At 46.2% G+C, this 20,129-nt stretch overlaps 1 protein-coding gene across 1 annotated transcript; it reads left to right on the forward strand.

The window, feature by feature from the left end:
* Positions 1-5,131: 5,131 nt before the first annotated feature.
* Positions 5,132-16,981, forward strand: LOC127217348 (cytochrome P450 2U1). The gene is made up of 5 exons (XM_051178363.1): positions 5,132-5,592; positions 10,676-11,311; positions 13,819-13,980; positions 15,673-15,840; positions 16,787-16,981. Exons 1-5 carry the CDS (start codon positions 5,139-5,141, stop codon positions 16,963-16,965), a joined length of 1,599 nt encoding a protein of 532 aa, XP_051034320.1. The 5' UTR covers positions 5,132-5,138; the 3' UTR covers positions 16,966-16,981.
* The last annotated feature ends 3,148 nt before the right edge of the window (positions 16,982-20,129 follow it).

Genomic DNA, 20,129 nt, shown 5'->3' on the forward strand with positions numbered 1-20,129 from the left:
TCTTTACTCACATACTAAACCACTGATCACTGTTTTATCTCTGTAATAATGCATCATGGACCACAATCTGGGCACTCTTTTCTCAGTGGATACAACTCAGACAACAAGCCTCTGTGTCATTTAACCTCCCTCATCATGCCTTTTCCCCATACTGGTTTTTATGTTTTTTTATTTTTTACTTATGTTATGGAGATACAATTTTCCTATAATGAAATGTGTAGGAACTGCGTAGGAACCCATCTTTGGGGCGCTTCAGTCGGATCCAGCTGACTTGCCTGGTTTGTACCTGAGAGAGGAGTGTGGATTGAGGAAAAGGCAGATAGATACTAAGAAAAAGATAGAGACACAGAATAGAGTCAGGAGGGCAATCCAGTGAACATTGAATATTTCAAGTTTATCCTTCAACATTCTATATACCCCAACCAAAAAGGGGGAAATGGCAAAAGATGCCTTTATCGTGATACAAAGAACAAATAGACCTTTCTTATTCTTATAGGCATTTAGCGACCAAGCCTTAGACTAAGCCTTTCATTATCTGACCTTGAGGATAGAAAGTAACTACACCTTGGACCAAATCTCTGGTTATTTAAGTAAGACTTCCAAACCTTAGACCAAACATCCTTCAGGTCTTATGACTTTTACCTTGGAAGAGTAAGGATAACTTTGAACTCTCTGACTTTAAGTCAAGATGAAGTGGAGCCATTTTTATGTGTCCTGACAGAAATGCTTCCATTCACATTTAGTAAAATGCATATGCCAAGTAATCAAGGTCTTTCCTACTGACTCCAGAATGGAGTTCTTCTTTCCATGCCTTTCCGTTGCTTGTTTTGATCCAGGTCACCTAGGTTAGTTCTGCCAGCTCTAGAACTTCATATACATGAAAGTATGCATGGTGGTGGTGTTTGAGACAGAGTTTCAATGTGTTGTTTAGCCCTGGCTGTCCTAGATCTCACTCTCTAGACCAGGCTGGCCTTGCTTCCCGAGTGCCAGGACTAAAGGCATGTGCCACCACTGCCTGGCACAATATGCTATTTTTGATTGGGCTTCTTTACTCAGCATGACAGGTTTGTTGAAATTTGCCCATGATGTAGGGTGTGTCATGATTTCTTTCAAGTTACTGCATAGGGGGACATGTTCTCTCTTGTCTCCACTGCCCTGGATGTAGGACACCTGATCTGTTTTTGATCTGGTTTTGAACTCAAACAAGATATTTGTCCTGATCCTGGCACAACTCTGTCCAAATTAAACTGGACTCTGTTACCTTTGAAACTTTGCATTTATACTGAGATTTAGGTCTTTCAGGGGGGTGCCTCCATCATCTCAAAACCAATCACAGTACATATGTTCAACCAAGGGCTGTGGGATGGATAAAAGTGGTACCCAATAGAAGATGGGCAGGTCTGTTAGCCATCATACAAAGCAATAAAGACTACATACCTTTATTGCTTTACTTTGGCCGTGATTAGCACCCAACCTTGGGAAGTGTTGGCAGTGTTACCAATGGTCAATAACAGGCAGCACAATGGGCTCAAGGTATTATAAGGGCAACAACAACTTAATGAGCAGCAACAAAGCAGTAAACATTTTGTTGATTGTTTTATTTAATCCTTATATTTGATGTAGGTACATTATAATCCCAACTTCAGAGTGCAGCCTATGGAGGCATGGGATGTTATGCATCTACAGAAGTTTATAGCTGATCATGGTAGCATACACCTTTAGTCCCAACTCTTGGGAAACAGAAGCAGGTGGATCTCTGTGAGTTCAAGGCCAGCCTTATCTACATACCTAGTTTCAAGACAGCCAGGGCTACATACCCTGACTCCAAAAAAAAAAAAAAAAAAAAAAAAAAAAAAGCATGTAATCCTTACCTAGCTAGTATTTTAAGAAGTGTATGCAAAGCAAACAACAGGAATGTGAAGCAGAACAGGTGTTGAGTTAAAGTCAGCTGCCACTGTGAGACTAAATAGTACTGTTCCTACTTTCTCTTCCCACTGGTATTTTACAAAACTTCCATAATCCCCGAATCCTCTCTGTCCGTGCTTACTGACCCGGAAAGAGTGTAATGTGTAGCAAATACTTCTCTGAGGCCTTCAAACCAGTTGTACAATTGTGGTTTTACAAGTTGAGTAATTTAACACTGCTCTTGACAGCAAGCTTACTTAGATAATTTGCATATACAGTTACCAACAGCTTCAGCCAAAACCCATGTAAAACCAGAAGGGTTTCGGGAGGCAAGCGACTGACTTAAAATTATATTTGGAGCACCAGTGAAAGCAATCATCTTCCTGAATGTTGTTATCATCTTTTCTTGCTTTCCTACCCAAAAGACCCTTCTGTGCTCTCTTCCTGTACTGCTCCTGTAACTTTATTGATTTGTTTTAGAGGGGAAGATGTGGCCGTGTTGTATAACAGTTTCCTCTGAGATTAAAACATTCTATCCTGCAGGACGATCCTTAAGCAGGAAGGTGAACAAGGCAAAATAACTTCAGGAAGTCCCTGAAACTGACCAGATTCACTAGGCCCCTCCCTGCCAGAGTGGTCAATAAAAACTCAAAGTTCCCTTAAGACCCAGCAGAGTCAAGCTGTAATGAAGATTCATAGACCTGATCAGGTGCCTGGAAGAAATAGAAAGCAGACAAGTTTCCTGGAAGCGGTTTAGACAAACTGAGACCTCTCGAAAGAGCACTCCGGTCTACTGGGCTGTCTCCAAGCTATGCAGTGTGCTCCAGGTTCCCAGCTTTTGTGAGCTGTCACCCATGCTGGGGTGGCTTGGTGATCTTTTAGTCATTTCTGCCCCAGTAAGTGACCCCCTCACCCATATTGCTGAGTAGCCCCAGTACAACTTATTCTGGTGGTATCTATACTTTGGTCTGTCATGGGTTCCCTAAATGGAGTGAGAAGATTTATATGTTTCATCTACCTAGGGAAAGTGTTGTCACACAACAAGTAGAAAGTGTCCCTTTACCTGGCAAGAATGTCCTGCATGTAATTGGGAAAGACATTCGTCCCTTTGAAGCTGGATGAGTTATACTTGAGGTTTTAAATGGTACCCAGTGTTAGGAAGAACAATAATGGCTTTTTATATGAGTTTATAAGACTGTCACCAAAGGCTATAGAGAAGGTAGATCGACAGCAGAAATTTAATCCCCATAGTTCTGGAGGCCAGAAGTCAAGATCAAAGTCTTTCCAGGGCTGGCTTCTGAGGCTGATGCTGCAGTCATGCTTGGTCTTCCCATGGCCTTTCTTCTGTGCCCTTGTCTCTTCATGGTCTCTGGTAATACTGGATTAGGGGGCCACCCACTTGACCTTAGGTCCACACACAGAACCTCACTGTAACTTAATTACATCTGATACAATCCCTCCTAGACACGAGGGTCATGGTCTGAGAAATTGGGGGCTGGTTCTTGAATCTATGAGTTGGGGCACATACAGTTATAACTCGGCACAAACACTTTCTACCTGCAGTACGCAGCTATTAATGAAAATAAGGGAATGTTTGGGAAATGTCATGAGCACAGTTATATCTTACACAAGAGGGGTGCTGTTGGTTGTTAAATTAGGTCTGTCTTCAATCATACTCCAGAATTAATTGCATGTATACACTGTGGTGGTCCCAGGGGAGTGGAATCCCCCTGAATGCCTTAAATCTCTGTAGAAGGCAGGACTTCAAAGGTAACAGAGTCCAGTCTTATTTGTATAAGTTGTGTAAGGATTGGACTGAGTATCTTATTCCCCAAATCTCAGCAGCCCAGGTGTTTAGTAACAGGGAAGTGGCAGAAGTTTCGGCAAACAAGTGTATCCAGTAGATTCCTCTGCCATAAAAAAAGGATTAAGCGGTTTAAAATAATTTGTGAATTGAACTTATCTATAAAGAAAGATAAAAGTGTCGCACATTTAGAGAGAAAGGTAGAAAGAGAAGGAAATGGCATATTGAAGGCAATACCTACCAACAAGCAGTTGAAAAGTTAAAACGATCTCTGGGTATAGTGTTGCACTGCTCTGATCCCAGCATTTGGGAGGCCAAACTGGGGCTAGACTGAATGTGAGCTCCAAGTTTATCACATAGTGAAACCCAGTCACAAGAAAGCAAACTAATAATTAAGATTTTAATGTCTTTAACTTAACAAAGAAATATGTTTTAAAGTCACCAAAAAAGCAATCTGATAATGAATTACAGGAAATGTAAAATGGGCTTTTTTAGTTGGGGGGGGGGGAGAAGGAAGTATCTGTATACTTTAAAAAAATATGTCAAAAATATTATGAAAACACTAGGCTTCAACTTTAGCTTACCCCACTCTGTAGAAAAAAGAAAAGAAAAACAAACAAACAAACAAACAAACAAACAAAAACACGTTATGAAGCCTCCGTGTGTTGGTCATTTTATAACGCACCGAGGAATGGAGAAGGATGGAGACGGAGAAGAGGGAAAAGAGCAAAATTGAATTGCTCTAACACAGGAACCCGAGATGTGAATCAAAGACGAAGCACTTCCCTAGCACAAGCAAAGCCTAGGATTTGATCCCCAATATCACAAAATAAAGAGCTTGAAAATTGGTTCAACTATGACCAAGCATAGTAGCACATGCCTTTAATACCCAAATTCTGGAGGCAGAGGCAGGTGATCTCTGAATACAAGTCAACGCAATCTACATAGTAAGTTCTAGGCCGTCAGAATAGAAATAAAAATCAGTCCAACCTTGACAATTCTAGGATCAGCCTAACCAAGAGAAATCAGGCCAGCCTTCCCAACTTGTGAGTGCTTTGATATAATCAAGACATGCGCAGAAACCCATAGAAAGTTCTCACTTTCCGGAAGAGCCTGCTACTGCTTGTGTGCTACACAGACAAGGCAAACAAACAAAGCAAAAACACAAGCAAACAGCAACAAATGGCTCAAGACTGCTAAGCTCTGTTAGTTTAGGCCTCCTTCCGCAGCCCTTTTATCGGCTGTCCGGTAGGACGGCCCCACCCTTACCCTACGTAGGAGCAGCTGGTTGGAGGATGCGGAGAAGGGCACGCAGCGCAGCCAATTCAGAGAGCGCCCCTTGCCCTGCCCCTCCCCTGACCTTCGGGCCATGCTGCCGGAGACAGGCGTCCGGGCGTCTGCTGCTGAACTGGACGTCGGCACCTAGAGCATGTCCTTGCCCGAGAATCCGTACCCCACGGCTGGGGAGCAGCCGGGAGCTGGGCTGCACTTGCGGGCGACCGGAGGCGCGCTGCTGCTTTGCGGGCTGACGGTACTGCTGGGCTGGGTCTGGCTGCGGCGGCAGCGCGCATGCGGCATCCCTCCGGGGCCCGCACCCCGGCCACTCGTGGGGAACATCGGGCACTTGCTGGTGCCCCGCTTCCTGCGGCTGCAGTTCTGGCTGGGCGCGGGCGGCCAGAAGGACACGGACACCGTGGCCACGCACGTGCGCCTGGCCAAGCTGGCCGGCGTCTACGGCAACATCTTCAGCTTATTCATCGGCCACCGCCTGGTGGTGGTCCTCAGCGACTTCCACAGCGTGCGCGAGGCGCTAGTGCAGCAGGCTGAAGTGTTCAGTGACCGTCCGCGGATGCCACTCATCTCCATCATGACCAAGGAGAAGGGTGAGCACGCCGCGGGCGCCCGACCCTGGGGGGGCAGGTGACCACCTGGTCCTGCCCATCTGTGCCCTGCGCCGTGGTGTGTGTGTGTGTGTGTGTGTGTGTGTGTGTGTGTGTGTGTGTGTGTGACTCAAAGGAAAGAAGGGTTAGGGGGTCACCCTCCTGGGAGCCATCCCTTTTCTGTCCCACACGAGGCCTCCGCACTCACAGGTCTGTGACCCCAGCATTTCTAACTTTGGCCGTGTTAGAAAAGGTCAATGAAAATTCATTCCACCCAGTGAAGAGACTCTAGCCAGCTCAAGTGTGGCAAACATGGTTCTGGCAAGCCTTGCCCTTTTCCCCATTACCCCTGCCTTCCTAAAAACTATTAGATTACATCCCTAAAACTAACCTCCAAGGTCCATCCCCTTATTTGGCCACATCCTCCTCCCGACGCTGACTACCAAGGTCCAACTATCAAAGGACTGAAGTTCAACAATCAAAAGTCCCCTTCGGCCAGCTTCAGTAATATACACAACCAAAACTAACCAACTCATCCTGTCACTGGGTCCCTCATTTTACCTTCATAAACTGCCATTTGCCTATGGCTGCGTCTGCCCCTTCTCTATCCAGAGACTCCTCGGTCACCACTCCCCCTCAAATCCCTTCCCCACTCTTGCCCCTTTTCTCTCTCCCTTGTTCCCTCCCCCTTCTCCCTCTTACTCTGTCTCCTGTCTGTCTTTGTCTCTTATTCCCTGCCCTGTGTTCCCCTGGGGCAAATAAATCTCCTTTGTGCTGAGAACTTGGTCTTGGGGTGTCTCGAACTGACTTCAAGGCTCCTCCACCCAGTGACTTGCAATTGTAAAAGTATAAGAAAGTCTAGAAGCCAGCCGGACAGTGGTGGCGCATACCTTTAATCCCAGCACTTGGGAGGCAGAGGCAGGCAGATCTCAAGGCTAGCCTGGTCTATAAAGCAAGTTCCAGGACAGCCAAGACAGTTACACAGAGAAACCTTGTCTCAAAAAAATAAAAAAAAAAAAATAAATAAATAAACAAAACAAAACAAAAATCCAGAAGCCAAGCTAGGAGCCCTTTGAACTGAATTCATAGCCTCTCTAAAGAACATGGCTACTGTCTATCCATTTCTTAAGGATTTGCCTGAAATTAAGTTTAAAAGAATATTGGGGGAGGGGCAGAGGATATTTCAAGATTATGCCCCATTGTAACGAGTACGGTTTTTCTGCCCGCCACCTGATCTTGTGCTGTTGTCACGCCGCCAGCCCCAAATAACACACAGAGACTCTGTATTTGATATTATCCTGTTGGCCAGTTACTAGTTTCTTATCGGCTAGCTCTATCTTAATTATTAACCCATTTCTGTTGATCTATGTATTTCTCTTACCGGGGAGCCGGCGGCATACTGTTTTCTTTAGACTCTCCATCTTGGCTCTCCTTCCTACTTCCTCTTTCCTCCTTGTCTCCTAGTCCCTCCTATCTTCCTTTCCTATTGGCCAACAGTGCTTTATTATTAACCAGTATGAGAAACATTCACAGAATGACATCTCCCATCACCCCATAGTTTCTACTCTGTTCCCATACCATACTCCATGTGTGTCTCCCTCTGCAGACACTGAGGTGTTGATCCTGACTCCAGCCATCTCCTAGTCCTGTATTCTGTCTTTATACACTGAAGTATAAGACTGAAGCCATCACTTTCCTTCATAATGGGTGGCATATATGTTTCCATTCAGGAAGGTGGCTCCTGACTTCACACTTGGACGTCTCCTGCCTCACCCTGATTACTAACTTTCCTGTGGGAAGTCCCCCTGCAGGACCTCAGAGAGGCTCTGGAATCGGAGGCACCTGTAATCCAAGGAGACGCAATGAGAGTATTAGGCTAAAACAGGCGGGATTTGGATGCTATATAAAGTGTAGTTAGTTTTTGTTCCTAAGACCCCTCCAGCCTCTGCAGGAGACAGAAAATGAATTCACTGGGTTACACTGCTCCTTATTGGCCTCTTGGCTAGAGATGGGTTCAAGACAGAGGACATGTGACAGCCACTGTGCAAGACATTTAAGATGGACATATGACAGCTCCTGTGCAAGATGTTTCTAGATTAAGATGAGTCTTCGGAAGTTTACTCTGGGTGAAATTTAGGCCAAGAACACCCAACTAATCTGGCCACTTGTGAAAGAAGACAAGGAAATGTATATTGGCTGAGACCTCCAATGTTCTCTATACCCCTCATCCAATTCAAGTGGCAGCTCCCTGACTTTATAGCTATAGGCCACAGTAAACAGAACCAGTGCTCAGAACTGGGTTCCGCATGCTGAGACAGGAGAATCTCTTTGACTTTCTGGCTACTGTTGGTGGTCTTTGAACTGCCAGTTCTCAAATGGCATGGAGACTTCTTATTACTTATGAAAGCTTGGCCTTAGCTTAATCTTGTTCCCAACTAGCTCTTAAAACTTAAATTAACCCTTTTATATTAATGTATGTTCTGCCACGAGACTCCTTACCTCTCCATACTATATATCCAACTGCTTCTCTCTGGTGAATTCCTTGCACCTCAGAGTTCTTATTTCTCTCCAGAAGTCCCGCCTTTTCTCTCCTGTCTAGCTATTGGCCCTTCGGCTCTTTATTAAATCAGTCAGAAGGATTTCACACAGTGTGTTCAAATGTCCCACAACAGGCTACCAGCCTAGTGGTGAGCTCCAGATGCAGTAAGAGATAGTCAGTGGACTAAGGCAGAGAGTGGCATCTCTCAGTGTCTCTGTCTGCCTACCTTTCCCAGAATTCTCCTTGCCACCTAGTCCCACTTACCTTCCTTGGCCAAATGGTGTTTTAGTCATCAACCAATAAGAGAAACCAGTATACAGAAGGACATCCCCCACCAACTTACATTTATCAAAAAAATCACATGAGAGAGGTTAACTATGTGTTTAAAATATATAGGAACAGAATAGCCCCCCAGCCCCCCCCAGTTGTTGGTGGCACACTCCTTTAATCCCAGTACTTGGGAGGCAGAGGCAGGCAGATCTCTGAGTTTGAAGCCAGCCTGGTCTACAGAGGGAGTTCCAGGACAGGACAGACTCCAAAACAATAACAGAGAAAACATGTCTCAAAACAAACAAACAAACAAACAAAAACAAGAGAGAGAGAAAGAGGAAAAAAAAGAAAGAAAAAAGCCACACAGTAGTTCAGTAGTTGTGAATGGTGAAATAAGAAACCCATCAGTGACCCACACAGAAAGGCAAGTGAAAATGAAAATCACATGAGATGCACTTCAGCCCTCTAGTGGAAAAATTAAAAAATTACAAGTATCAAGTGATGCAGCTGCTTAAACAAATGATATTCATATTCTTGTAGATGTACTTCTGCTCCATTCTAAACCTACTTAGAACAGTAATTTGACAATGTATATTCATGCGGAGATATCCGCATTTTATGGCTCATAGTGATGTCTGTAAAATTTGGAGGAGGTCCATATTCAACCATGCATTTATCTGCATAGATGTTTATACTGAAATGCTGCTCTTTCCTATTGCTGGGGATTGAAACTAGGGCTTTCTTTGTACATGGTAGTTACACCCTGTACTACTGAGCTGAAGCCCCACTCTTGAAAGACACTTTATAAAGGCACAGTATAAAAGAACTCAGCACGAGAACGGGACAGCGTTTCATGTGCAGTGTATTGCACACCGCATGCTAAGGACTCAGAACATGGTGTTGGTGGCTTGAATGTGGAGTGTTCTCCACGGTTCGTGTGTTTCCACACTTGGTCCTAGCTTGTGATTCTGTTTGGGGAGCTTTGCTGTTCCTAAGTCTGAGGCATTGAGGTCCTTAACACAGCCATGCTTGTGCCAGCAACACACACGTGTGCAGGACTTCATCTGCTCCCCACAGGAGGAGAACTGGCCGAGATGATAAAGGATGTCATAGAAACTAGAAGGATGAAGTGGGTAACAGGAAGTAAGAGACATTTGATAATGGTTGGTAGATGGAAGAGCAGTTTTATTGGGCTCGACGATAGGAGATGCACATGTTGGGGTCAAGGAGGATGCAGCTCTTGATGATTGCAGGTGCTTCAGATTTTTGCCATCAGCCCACATTTGATTATTTAACGTTTACTGACCCCCAGTGGTTCTCTCCCAGATGGGGTATTCATTTATTCAGCCAATACGTCAGCAAGGGTCTGCGTGTTCACAGACACAGCACTGTAGAGGCTGGGGTTTGCGTGGAAAGCAGGGTGGTGCGCTTTCTGTACTTGTGCCAGTCTGTTTACTGTAGTTATACTTCTGTTCACGGTGCCTAGAGTATGGCGGTTTGAGTATATGTGGTGGAGTATTACTTTAACTAGGCAAAGATGTGTTGCATTTGCTTATGCTGCATTTATTTACCTATGTAAAGATGTGTTGCTTTGCCTGCCTAAGGCACTTGATTGGTCTAAAAGAAAAGTCTGAACAGCCCATCGCTAGTTAGTAGAGGGATAGGTGGGACCGGTGGGCAGAGAGAGAAGAGTGAGGGAGAAATAGAAGGATGCCTGGGGCCAGCCAGGCAGGTAGCCACCAGCCAGCCAGACATAGGGTAGGACATACGGAGCGAAAGAAAGGTAGGCCCTGAAGCAAGACACAGGCGAAGAGAAACAGGGTAACCTAAGTTATAGGAGCTAGCGGGGCAAACAGAACATAAGATAAGGCTGAGCATTTAATTAGTAATAAGTCTCCACGTCATGATTTGGGAGTTGGTACGAAAGAAAGCCTATTACAAGGACAGGTGCTTTTTGTTTGAAGGACGTCCAAAGCCTGAATCTACTGTTGTGACATATAGAGATATTTAAGCTCACAATAATTTTTAGGTACCAAAACTCATTGCTTTTCACGTCTAGAAGTTACAATAAATAACGGCTTTATAGTAAGTGATCCCAATTTAGACTCAGCATTTATTGGGAACAAATGTCTTTGTAATGAAACACGAGCCTGACCGGTTGCCTTTATCTGCATATGAACTTTGGCTGAGAGCCTTGAAAATACCGAATATACCTCATGGCATGTCCTGCTTGCTGTCCCCAAGCCTTTCTCTCACCTTCCTCTCCGTCCTTCACAGGAATTGTGTTTGCACACTATGGTGCGATCTGGAAACAACAGAGGAAGTTCTCCCATTCCACGCTTCGTCACTTCGGTCTGGGAAAGCTTAGCCTGGAACCCAAGATTATCGAGGAGTTCCAGTATGTGAAAGAGGAAATGCAAAAACACGGAGACGCCCCCTTCAGCCCTTTCCCCATCATCAGCAACGCCGTCTCCAACATCATCTGTTCCCTGTGCTTCGGCCAACGCTTCGATTACACGAACAAGGAGTTTAAAAAGGTGCTGGACTTCATGTCTCGAGGGTTAGAAATCTGCTTGCACAGCCAGCTCTTCCTGATCAACATATGCTCCTGGTTTTACTACCTTCCCTTTGGGCCGTGCAAGGAGCTGAGGCAGATTGAAAGGGACATAACCTGCTTCCTCAAAAACATCATCAAAGAGCATCAGGAGTCTCTGGACGCCAGCAGCCCTCAGGACTTCATAGACATGTACCTTCTGCACGTGGCGGAGGAGAGGAGCAGCAGCAGCGGCTCCAGCTTCAGCGAGGACTACCTGTTCTACATCATCGGGGACCTGTTCATTGCCGGCACTGACACCACCACCAACTCTTTGCTTTGGTGCCTGCTGTACATGTCCCTGAACCCTGACGTGCAAAGTAATTGGTAGATTTGTTCTTTCCCCAGGCTAAAGGCAGGCTATTTAAACCAGGTAGCAGCCTCTGTCTCTGATCTGCTGGCTCCGGGCACGCATGTTCCCAGGCCGGAAAACAAAATAAACACTTGCATTGTATAGGGAGCTTCGGATATGAACGGTGAAGCCTCTAGATGGACTAGCGCCATGGCTTGCTCACCCCCGCTTCAGTCCCGGTCCCTGTGGAATCTGTGAAAGGGAAGGGCCATTAGGAAGTGAGGTGTTACAGGGCCAAGTAAGTCACGGTGTACAACTGAACCTTTCCGTCTTATTCTGAAAATGGAGAACACAAGCCCCCCCCCCAAAAGCCGGTGAAAGTCATAGCCGCTACCACCACGTCAGCCCAGGGACAGGCAGCAAGAGGCAGTGACGGTAAATACGGAATGAGTAGAGGAGCATGGTAGACCGGTTTCTACTTCAGCTGTAACTAGTCACGACAAACCTTAAACACACCCGGATTTGTTCTAAGAGTTTGTGTCAGAAGTGTGGCGTGTGCTTCCCTGGGCTATAGACGAGGGTGTTGGCCAGGCTGTACTGCTCTCTGGAGGCCTCAGAGGAAAATCCGTGTCCTTTCTATTCCCAGCTTGTTTGACTTCTTGTGGTCCTCTTCTCCGTCTTCAGAGTCTGCGAAGCCGCAGCGCTCTGACCTGGCTTCTGTCTTCACATCTCCTTCTGACTTAAATTAGGCTGGGGAAGGTTATCTGATTTTAAAACCCGTGCTGCTTAGTAACGGGTTCGTGCTCTGAGAATATGACATTAGGTGATTTCATCACTACGCTTAAAACTAAGGTAACCATAGTGTTGCTAGGCAATATAACCTTATAGGGCGCTTAAAACTAAGGTAACCATAGTGTTGCTAGGCAATATAACCTTATAGGGCGCTTAAAACTAAGGTAACCATAGTGTTGCTAGGCAATATAACCTTATAGGGCGCTTAAAACTAAGGTAACCATAGTGTTGCTAGGCAATATAACCTTATAGGGCGCTTAAAACTAAGGTAACCATAGTGTTGCTAGACAATATAACCTTATAGGGCCATGCTTGTCTGAATGCTCTGTGATGAAATAAAGTGTTATCCCATAGCATATACCTGTACTAACGGGACACACCGACTAGCTCAGGATGTGTCCCCATGTTTATGTCTTTAACTTAGTAGGGACAAGCGCAGTTCCTTCTGCTATGTGCTCAGTGGGATGTGATTTGAAGGTATCCCCGAAAGGTTCGTTTGCTAGAAGTTTAGACCTTGGTGGTGTCGTTGAGGATGTGGGGGACCTTGAGATACCGGAAGCAAAGAAATTAGTCACAGGAGCTTGAGAAAGCTTATTCTGGAGACCAAGATTTTTAAGAGTTCAAGTATATGGAGGAAAAAAATAGAAAAGCATGGCAGAATGCCTTTCCTGTGCCCTCTCTCACATCTCCCGAGAGCTTCCCGTGGTCCTCACAGGACCCTCGTTAGTTCCCATGAGACTGGGTTATTACAAAAGGAGCAGCCTCGGCCCGAGTCCCTCTGGATTCCTATTTGCCATGTGACCTGTCCCTCTCACCGTGCTGTGCTTTGATTTAACCAAAGGGGCTGCTGCTGTTCTTAGACCCAGGTCTTCCAGAACTGGGAGCTCAGTGCTTCTTTATAAAGCACCGAGCTTCAAGTTTTCCGTTACAGAGATGGAAAACAGAAAAACAGACCAAGACCCCATGGAAGGTGTCCCATCTGCAAGGCACCACGGGATGGGGTTGCAAACTCTTGCCGTAGTCTGTCGTCGTGGCTGCCTATTTTAACTAGGAACAGATTATCACCAAACTTAGTTGCCTGAAACAATTGCTTCATTATTACCTAAAGTTTTTGAGTCTCAAGAACCTGGGTTGGTGAGGAGCACACACGCGAACCTATGCTAGCTAGCTTTTCAATACTGCAGTGAAGCGGGATTGCTAATCAGCTGATGAGAGGCAAGTATTTGGGCTCATGGTTTCTGAGGACTCAGTCTATGGCCAGGCTCTGTTGCCATGGGGCCAGTGGTAAGGCAGTGCATTGTGGAGGGCAGTTTCCTCTGGGCAGATGCAGAAGACGATTCCCTGGGTTGCACCATTCTCTTCAAGGGCATACCCCCTGGACCTAAATCCTCCCACAAGGCCCTCCCTCATAGTGACACCACTGGGGGGGGGGCGTTTTGAGGGATGTCCTCAAGTGTAGCAACCCCACGGGTAGGGTTCCTGGGGTGTTCGGGATTTCCACATGATGCTGCAGCTGAGAGTCACATGAGAGTTGAATGCTAGGCGCACCTGCATGCTGTCTCTCTTGCCCGGTCTGTTCTGCAGAGCCCCAGCTCAACCGCTTAAGTCTCCCCCAACCCTGAATGAGGCCACCGTTGGCCACTGGCCCCTCAGTGGGTAAAGTTTGCATAGCAGTGCTGACTCGGCTCTCCCGGCTTATCTGTGCTTTTCTTTCTTTTCTTTTCTTTTTTCCCTTTTGCATAGAAAAGGTTCATGAAGAAATTGAAAGGGTCATTGGTTGTGACCGGGTTCCTTCCCTCAAGGACAAGGCCCAGATGCCATACACAGAAGCCACCATCATGGAGGTGCAGAGACTATCCATGGCAGTACCACTTGCCATTCCTCATATGACTTCGGAGAAAACAGGCAAGTCCGGAGCCGGCTTTCCCTGCTCACCCCTGAGGGCACACAGTGTGGGGGAGGGGTGTGGTCACAGAAGAACCAGCTCTGTGTCCCAGGCTGAAAGGTCCTGGGATTGTTTCCGCCCTTAACTGGACATCATCGGTACAGCCACAGTAGCCGTTACCAGGAGCCCTCTGGCCTCTGGCTCACCTACACTTAACACCAGCAAAATATGGTGTCGTCCTCCAAGTCAGCTACTGGGGCAGAAGAAATTCTGGAGTTGACAGTTGACACAACTGGAATCCCAGGGAGGCTGAAGCAGTAGAATTGTGACCTCGGGGATAACTGGTTCAGAGAGTCGGAGAGGGGTTGATGGGGAGGACAGAATGTAAGGCTTCTTGAGATAGTCCAGAATGCAAATTAGACCCACTGTAGTTAGCGCCCAGCACCTGTGGGGTAGTGGCCATCCCGCAGCTGCCACCAGTGAGAGCTGAGTTCCCTGCAGGTCCCTTTTCTTAGTGTGCCCTCCCCATCACATTGCTGAGTGAACAGGAAAGCCTGTAAGCTGTTCCATCCTGTGCTGGGTAGTTTTATGTCACCTTGACACCGGCTGATGTCATCTGAGAGGAGGGAACCTCAGTTGAGATTGGGTTGTCGGCAAGCCTTTAGGGCAGTGCTTCTCCACCTTCCTAAAGCTGTGACCCTTTATTACAGTTCCTCATGTGGCGACCTCAGCCATAAAATTGTATGTGTTGCTACGTCATAACTAATTTTGCTACTGTTAAAAGTCGTAACGTAAATGTCTGACGTTTCTGATGGTCTGAAGCAACCCCTGTGAAAGGGTTGTTCAACCCCCAAAGGGGTCTCGACCCACAGGTCGAGAACTGCTGCTGTAGGGCATTTTCTTAGTTAGTGATGGATGGGGGAAGGTCCGGTCTACTGTGAGTGGAGCCATCCCTCAGCCGGTGGTCCTGGGTTCTATAAGAAAGTAGGCTGAGCAAGCCATGTGAAGCGAGCCAGTAAGCAACTCCCTGCACAGCCTCTGCATCAGCTCCTGCCTCCACGACCTACCCTGTTTAAGTTCCTGTCCTGACTTCCTTCAGTGGTGGACATTGAATTGGAAGCATAGCCAAGTGATGGCCTTTAATCCCAGCACTTGGGAGGCAGGTGGATCTCTGTGAGTCTGAGGCCATCCTGGTTTACAAAGCCAGTTCCAAGACAGGTTCCGAAGCTGTGGAGAAACCCTGTTTCAAGAAACAAAAACAAAACAAAAAGGAAATGAAAGAGTAAGACAAATAAACTCTTTCCTCCCCAAGTTGCTTTGGTTATGCTATTTCATTACAGTAACAATAACCCTAACGAAGACACATTCTGTATACTTTTTAAAAGTATATAAATCTTGGGGGGAAGTTTACCCAGAATGTCCTATTTCTGTTTTAGTGTTTTCTTGATTGTAAGTTTTTATGGCCTGACTTGACTCATAGGGTCTGACTCGATCTAACACCTAGCCCCAGCACTCCCATCTCAGACTGGGTCTGGGGGGGAGAGAGAAAGTGCTGGTTGATAGGATCTTACCCCTCCCCTCAAGAACCTCAGAATTTGGTCTCCACCAGTTACAGTGTTAACTAGGTAAATAATTTCACTCTTGAAACAGTGATGTTGGAAGAAAACTAATAGTGAAACCGTGGCACTGACTTTCTCTTTTGCTGTCTACAGTCCTGCAAGGGTACACAATTCCTAAGGGCACCGTGGTCATTGCCAACTTGTGGTCCATACACAGGGACCCCGCCATTTGGGAGAAGCCAGATGACTTCTGTCCTGATCGGTTTCTGGATGACCAGGGACAACTTTTGAAAAGAGAAACTTTTATTCCTTTTGGGATAGGTCAGTTAAACCTTGGTTTTAACTTTGTTTTTTAACTTCATTATTGTGTGTACGTGCCCATGTGAGCATGCGTGCATGCATGCGTGAGTACACGTGTATGTTTGAGGTGTGTATATGTAAGTGTAAGTGTAGTGATCAGCAGGGTTCTCACCTACTGAGTTGCCTTGCCGACCCAACTTTTTATCTTCTTCAAAATAAAATAAAGTAAGTGGGGCTGTGGATAGCAATGACTCAGTAGCGGAGTGTTCTGCTTACCTTGCATGGTTGAGCCCCTCTGTTCATCCCCAGGAGAGATAGAAGAAAGGAGGGAGTTGGACTTAATCTTTATGACTAGAAATCTTCCTTCCCTGGTTGCTTAGGCTCGATGGGGCCTGAGAAGCAGGGGAGGTTAATGAACTATTGGAGTTAAGCACAACTTTCTTAAAATTACATTTTATGTAATTACTTTGTTGTGTATGTGTTTGTGGTAGGGAGGGAGACAGATGCCCCAAGACACACGAGAGGACACACTTGAAACAGTTGGCTCTGTCCCACAATGTGGGCACCAGGGATTTAGTTTGGGTTGTCGGTCTTGGGTGTCAGCAAGTGCCTTGCCTGTCACAGGCCTACTAGGCTGGTGTGGGGGCTTCACTACCTTCAGGGTCTTTCTTAAGGTTCCTGGATTGAGGCACACAAAGTCCTTTCTGTGGGAATGGAATGTTCTAGAAAGTTTGACCTGACTCTTCCCAAGTCCTCCAGGTGACTGGGAAGGCGAGATAAGCAGGGTGGCTGTTGCTCGGGATCCATGACTAGGAGCACAGTAAAGAACTGGCTGTGTGGACAGATAACCTGGAGACTGTGGCTCACGTTATGATTTTACTTTAAAACTTCCCACAGACTCAAGTTAGACACTTGCTACAAAAGAACACAATCATAATCGTCCCTTCTTCCCTGATCTCCCTTTTAGGGAAGCGGGTGTGTATGGGAGAGCAGCTGGCAAAGATGGAATTATTCCTGATGTTTGTGAGCCTGATGCAGAGCTTCACCTTCGCTTTGCCTGAGGGTTCCGAGAAGCCCATCATGACTGGAAGATTTGGTCTCACGTTAGCCCCACATCCGTTTAATGTAACTGTCTCAAAGAGATGAAGATGCCGCTGGGGGGGGGGGGAGACAACAGCCAAATATGTGTCATAGACAGTCTTCCATGCTGTTGAGCATGGGCCCAGCAACTCAGCACAGACAAGAGACCTGGAAGAAAGGGCTGCCACACCATGGATGCCTCCTGCCCACCAGGAAGCGTGGATGCTGGGTTTCGTTGTGCAGATTCCATCGGGAGCAGACCTTGTCTCTCATCCTCCGTTGATGCATGGTAAAATGGGGGTAATGAGATTTCTCGTGGCCTCTGCTATCAGCAGATGCTGGGTAACTCAGGAGTAGACCTGCTCTCAGCCATTTCAGGGCCCCTGACAGCATGGCAGTGTGTTCAGCGTGGACACTTGCTCAGAAAGGGTTGCAGGCCTCCGTTATATTGAAAGAGAAATTGTTTCTTTTTAAGTTTTTTTTTTTTTCTTTTTGCATAGGTTCTGTGTCAGTTTCTTTGGCCTTGTCTTACGAGTATCTTTTGTGTTTAGGTCTGGGTTCTTTACTTTCTATAGAGCTAGGATGAAATGTCCCCATTTCCTGTATGTTGAGGAAAAAGAGAAGCATTCTCCTGAGGTGGCTGTCTACCTGTGTGTCTGCTGCCTGCCACCACATGCCCATCGAGCCTGGTGCACAGCCCAGGTCCCCTCCACCCAGCTGTGTGCAGAGGCGCAGCTCTGTCGTGACTTGGGTTCTGGATGCCATCCCAAGAAACCTAATAACGGAATTAGTCAAAACGGGATTTGTCATCAAAGGGTTCCAACCCCTCTTTTCCGGCTGTGTCATCAGCCGTAGTCTGACTGACTTGATTTTCTCTAAGACAAGGAGCCATTTCTTGATCAGGCGGCCTCTAGAGGCCCTTCCAGGGGCCGCATGGGAGTGTGGGAAAGAATTGAGCATAATGGAGGAGTACTGTGGGCCTTCTGCTCCTAGAGCTGAGGGTGAGCAGTGGCAAAGCATCCTTCCCAGTCAGCAGTGGGAGCTCAGTGTGCCCGAGGCTGGCCCTTCCCTTTCTCGGGTCTCCACAGTCCTGTGGAAGGAGCCGTGGTGACACTGAGCCTTTCTTAGAGTGGCCCCATATGGATGCTTTCTTTGTGTGTATATGTAATCCTCACACTAAGGGCGCTGAGGCTTTGCAGTGCCAAGGCCTACAATTACAAAATGCTGTCGCTGGGTCTGCGAGACACTTGGCCTGTGACCGGAAAGCACTTTCTGAGCCTTCTCAGTATTGGCCCACAGGGACCTGTACCTGTGTTCTCAGTTGCCTGTGGCCGTCTTCAGCCCCGTGGACTCCTTGGGGCCAGGCTCCACACTGCTGCCTCCTCCTCACCATGCCTTATTGTTGTTAGATGCCCAGGCCACTTGGGAGTGAGCTGGGGAAGGTGCTTCAGGGGAGAGCCCACCTATGTGTTTATTGCTGTCACTTTTAAGATCGTTTTAAAACAGTATAATTTGTCCTACCTGTTTAAGACAGTGTTTGAAAATGTACTAGACTTTTTAAAAATAAAGTAACTGTGTTAAACAAATTTAGAATTGATGCCTTAGCTGCTAAAACATGATACAGAATGAAAGCTTCCAGCATCTTCCCACAGACTTTTTGCCCAGGTACTCAGGCAGACTCCCAAGTGCTTACCGAGGTAGAAATAACAGCTGCTGAATAAAAGTCTAATAACTAAAAAGGAAAATGTAGACTATTGTAAAACCACAAATTGATTAATTTTTGATGCTATGTTCTTTATATTACCCACCATACTGTTCTTCTTTTCATAAATTATAAGCACTTTCAAAAAAGATGCACAAAATACAGGCTGGTCTTAGGTACCCTGGAGATTGTTTCATACCAGCATCCTGAAGGTAGAGGGAATGAGTGAGGCTGTATACACTGTGGATGAGTATGCCATCCCTTAAGCAGTGGATGAGTATGCCATCCCTTAAGCAGGATAGTTCGTCCTGATCTGAGATCCGTGCCATTTTAAACCTCGACATTTGCAAGCCCCTTTCTTACTCCTCGACTCACATGTGGATTTCTGGACCTCTCAACCACAGACTTCACATCGTATTTGAAAAAGACTGTGCCTTCTACGCATTGACATCAGAATCCCGCGTATATGCAGCAGTTTAATGCCATGCCTTAAGATGTAGCACTTTGAAAATCCCTTTACACGCTTGCCATAGATGGTTCTTTCCGAACCTACTGATATTTTATGAATTTGCACTTCTTGCTTCATCTGAAATGTGAAGATTACTTTAGGTAGTTGTTTTGAGTCTAACAAAGTCTAACTCTCATCTTTAATGATGTTCTTAGCATTCTTATTGAACTTTGAATTTTAATAAAGGGATTGTGTCTGGTTTGTGTTTGCCTGTTTTTAGTTGCTTGCCAATTTTTGTTGTTTTTACCAAATTTTACTCAAAAAGAAAGAGGAAACAGACCTCCAGAGAGAGAGACCCACAATGTAGTACAGGCCTGGCCTTTAGACAGGAGGGTAACTTTTTAAAATATCCGCTCAGAGGACTTAGTACAGAGAGATGTCCAGACAAGCCATGTTTTCTAATTTACTTGATGTGTGTGAATGTTTTGCCTGATGTACATCTGTGCACTGATGTATGCTCAGCAGATGCCAGAAGATGTCATCCCGTGACCAGAGTTACAGATAGTTGTGAGCTGCCACGTGGGTGCTGGGAACTGAACCTGAGTCCCTTGTAAGAGCAGTGAGTGCTTTCAACTGCTGAGCCCAGTTATCTTATATCTCACACCAGACCCCTGCACAGGTAAGAGAAGGTTGTGTCTTGTGTAAACCTGTTATGGCAAATCACTGAGTGCCTACCTCTAGAGGTTAGCCAGGGATATCACCAAGATTGGTATGTCTGTTGACTAAGATAAATGGTGTGTGAGCATCTACAGTGTGGCCTGGTACATTCTCTGACATACACCTGTCTATTTGAAGACTAGAGCCAGAAAAATGGATGTCAGTTGCCTTCTACCTTCTTGCTGAAATGCCATTAACCAAGGAAGGTGAAGCTCATGTCAGAGGGAGAGACTAAAAGTGAAACCCTGTGTGTAGAGCCCACGGGTGGTTTGAAAGGAGATGTCCCCAAAGGGAGCGGCACTATTAGGAGGTGTGGCCTTGTTGAAGGAGGTGTGGCCTTGTTGAAGGAGGTGTGGCCTTGTT

The sequence above is a fragment of the Phodopus roborovskii genome, unplaced genomic scaffold (assembly GCF_943737965.1).
Source record: "Phodopus roborovskii unplaced genomic scaffold, PHOROB, whole genome shotgun sequence".
Taxonomy (NCBI): domain Eukaryota; kingdom Metazoa; phylum Chordata; class Mammalia; order Rodentia; family Cricetidae; genus Phodopus; species Phodopus roborovskii.

What these genes read in the sequence shown, in the direction of transcription:
- LOC127217348 (XM_051178363.1), top strand. Translation starts at nt 5,139, where the DNA reads ATGTCCTTGCCCGAGAATCCGTACCCCACGGCTGGGGAGCAGCCGGGA. An exon ending in CATCATGACCAAGGAGAAGG is followed by an intron (nt 5,593 to 10,675) that starts GTGAGCACGCCG and finishes CGTCCTTCACAG; the next exon opens with GAATTGTGTTTGCACACTAT. An exon ending in CCTGAACCCTGACGTGCAAA is followed by an intron (nt 11,312 to 13,818) that starts GTAATTGGTAGA and finishes CCTTTTGCATAG; the next exon opens with AAAAGGTTCATGAAGAAATT.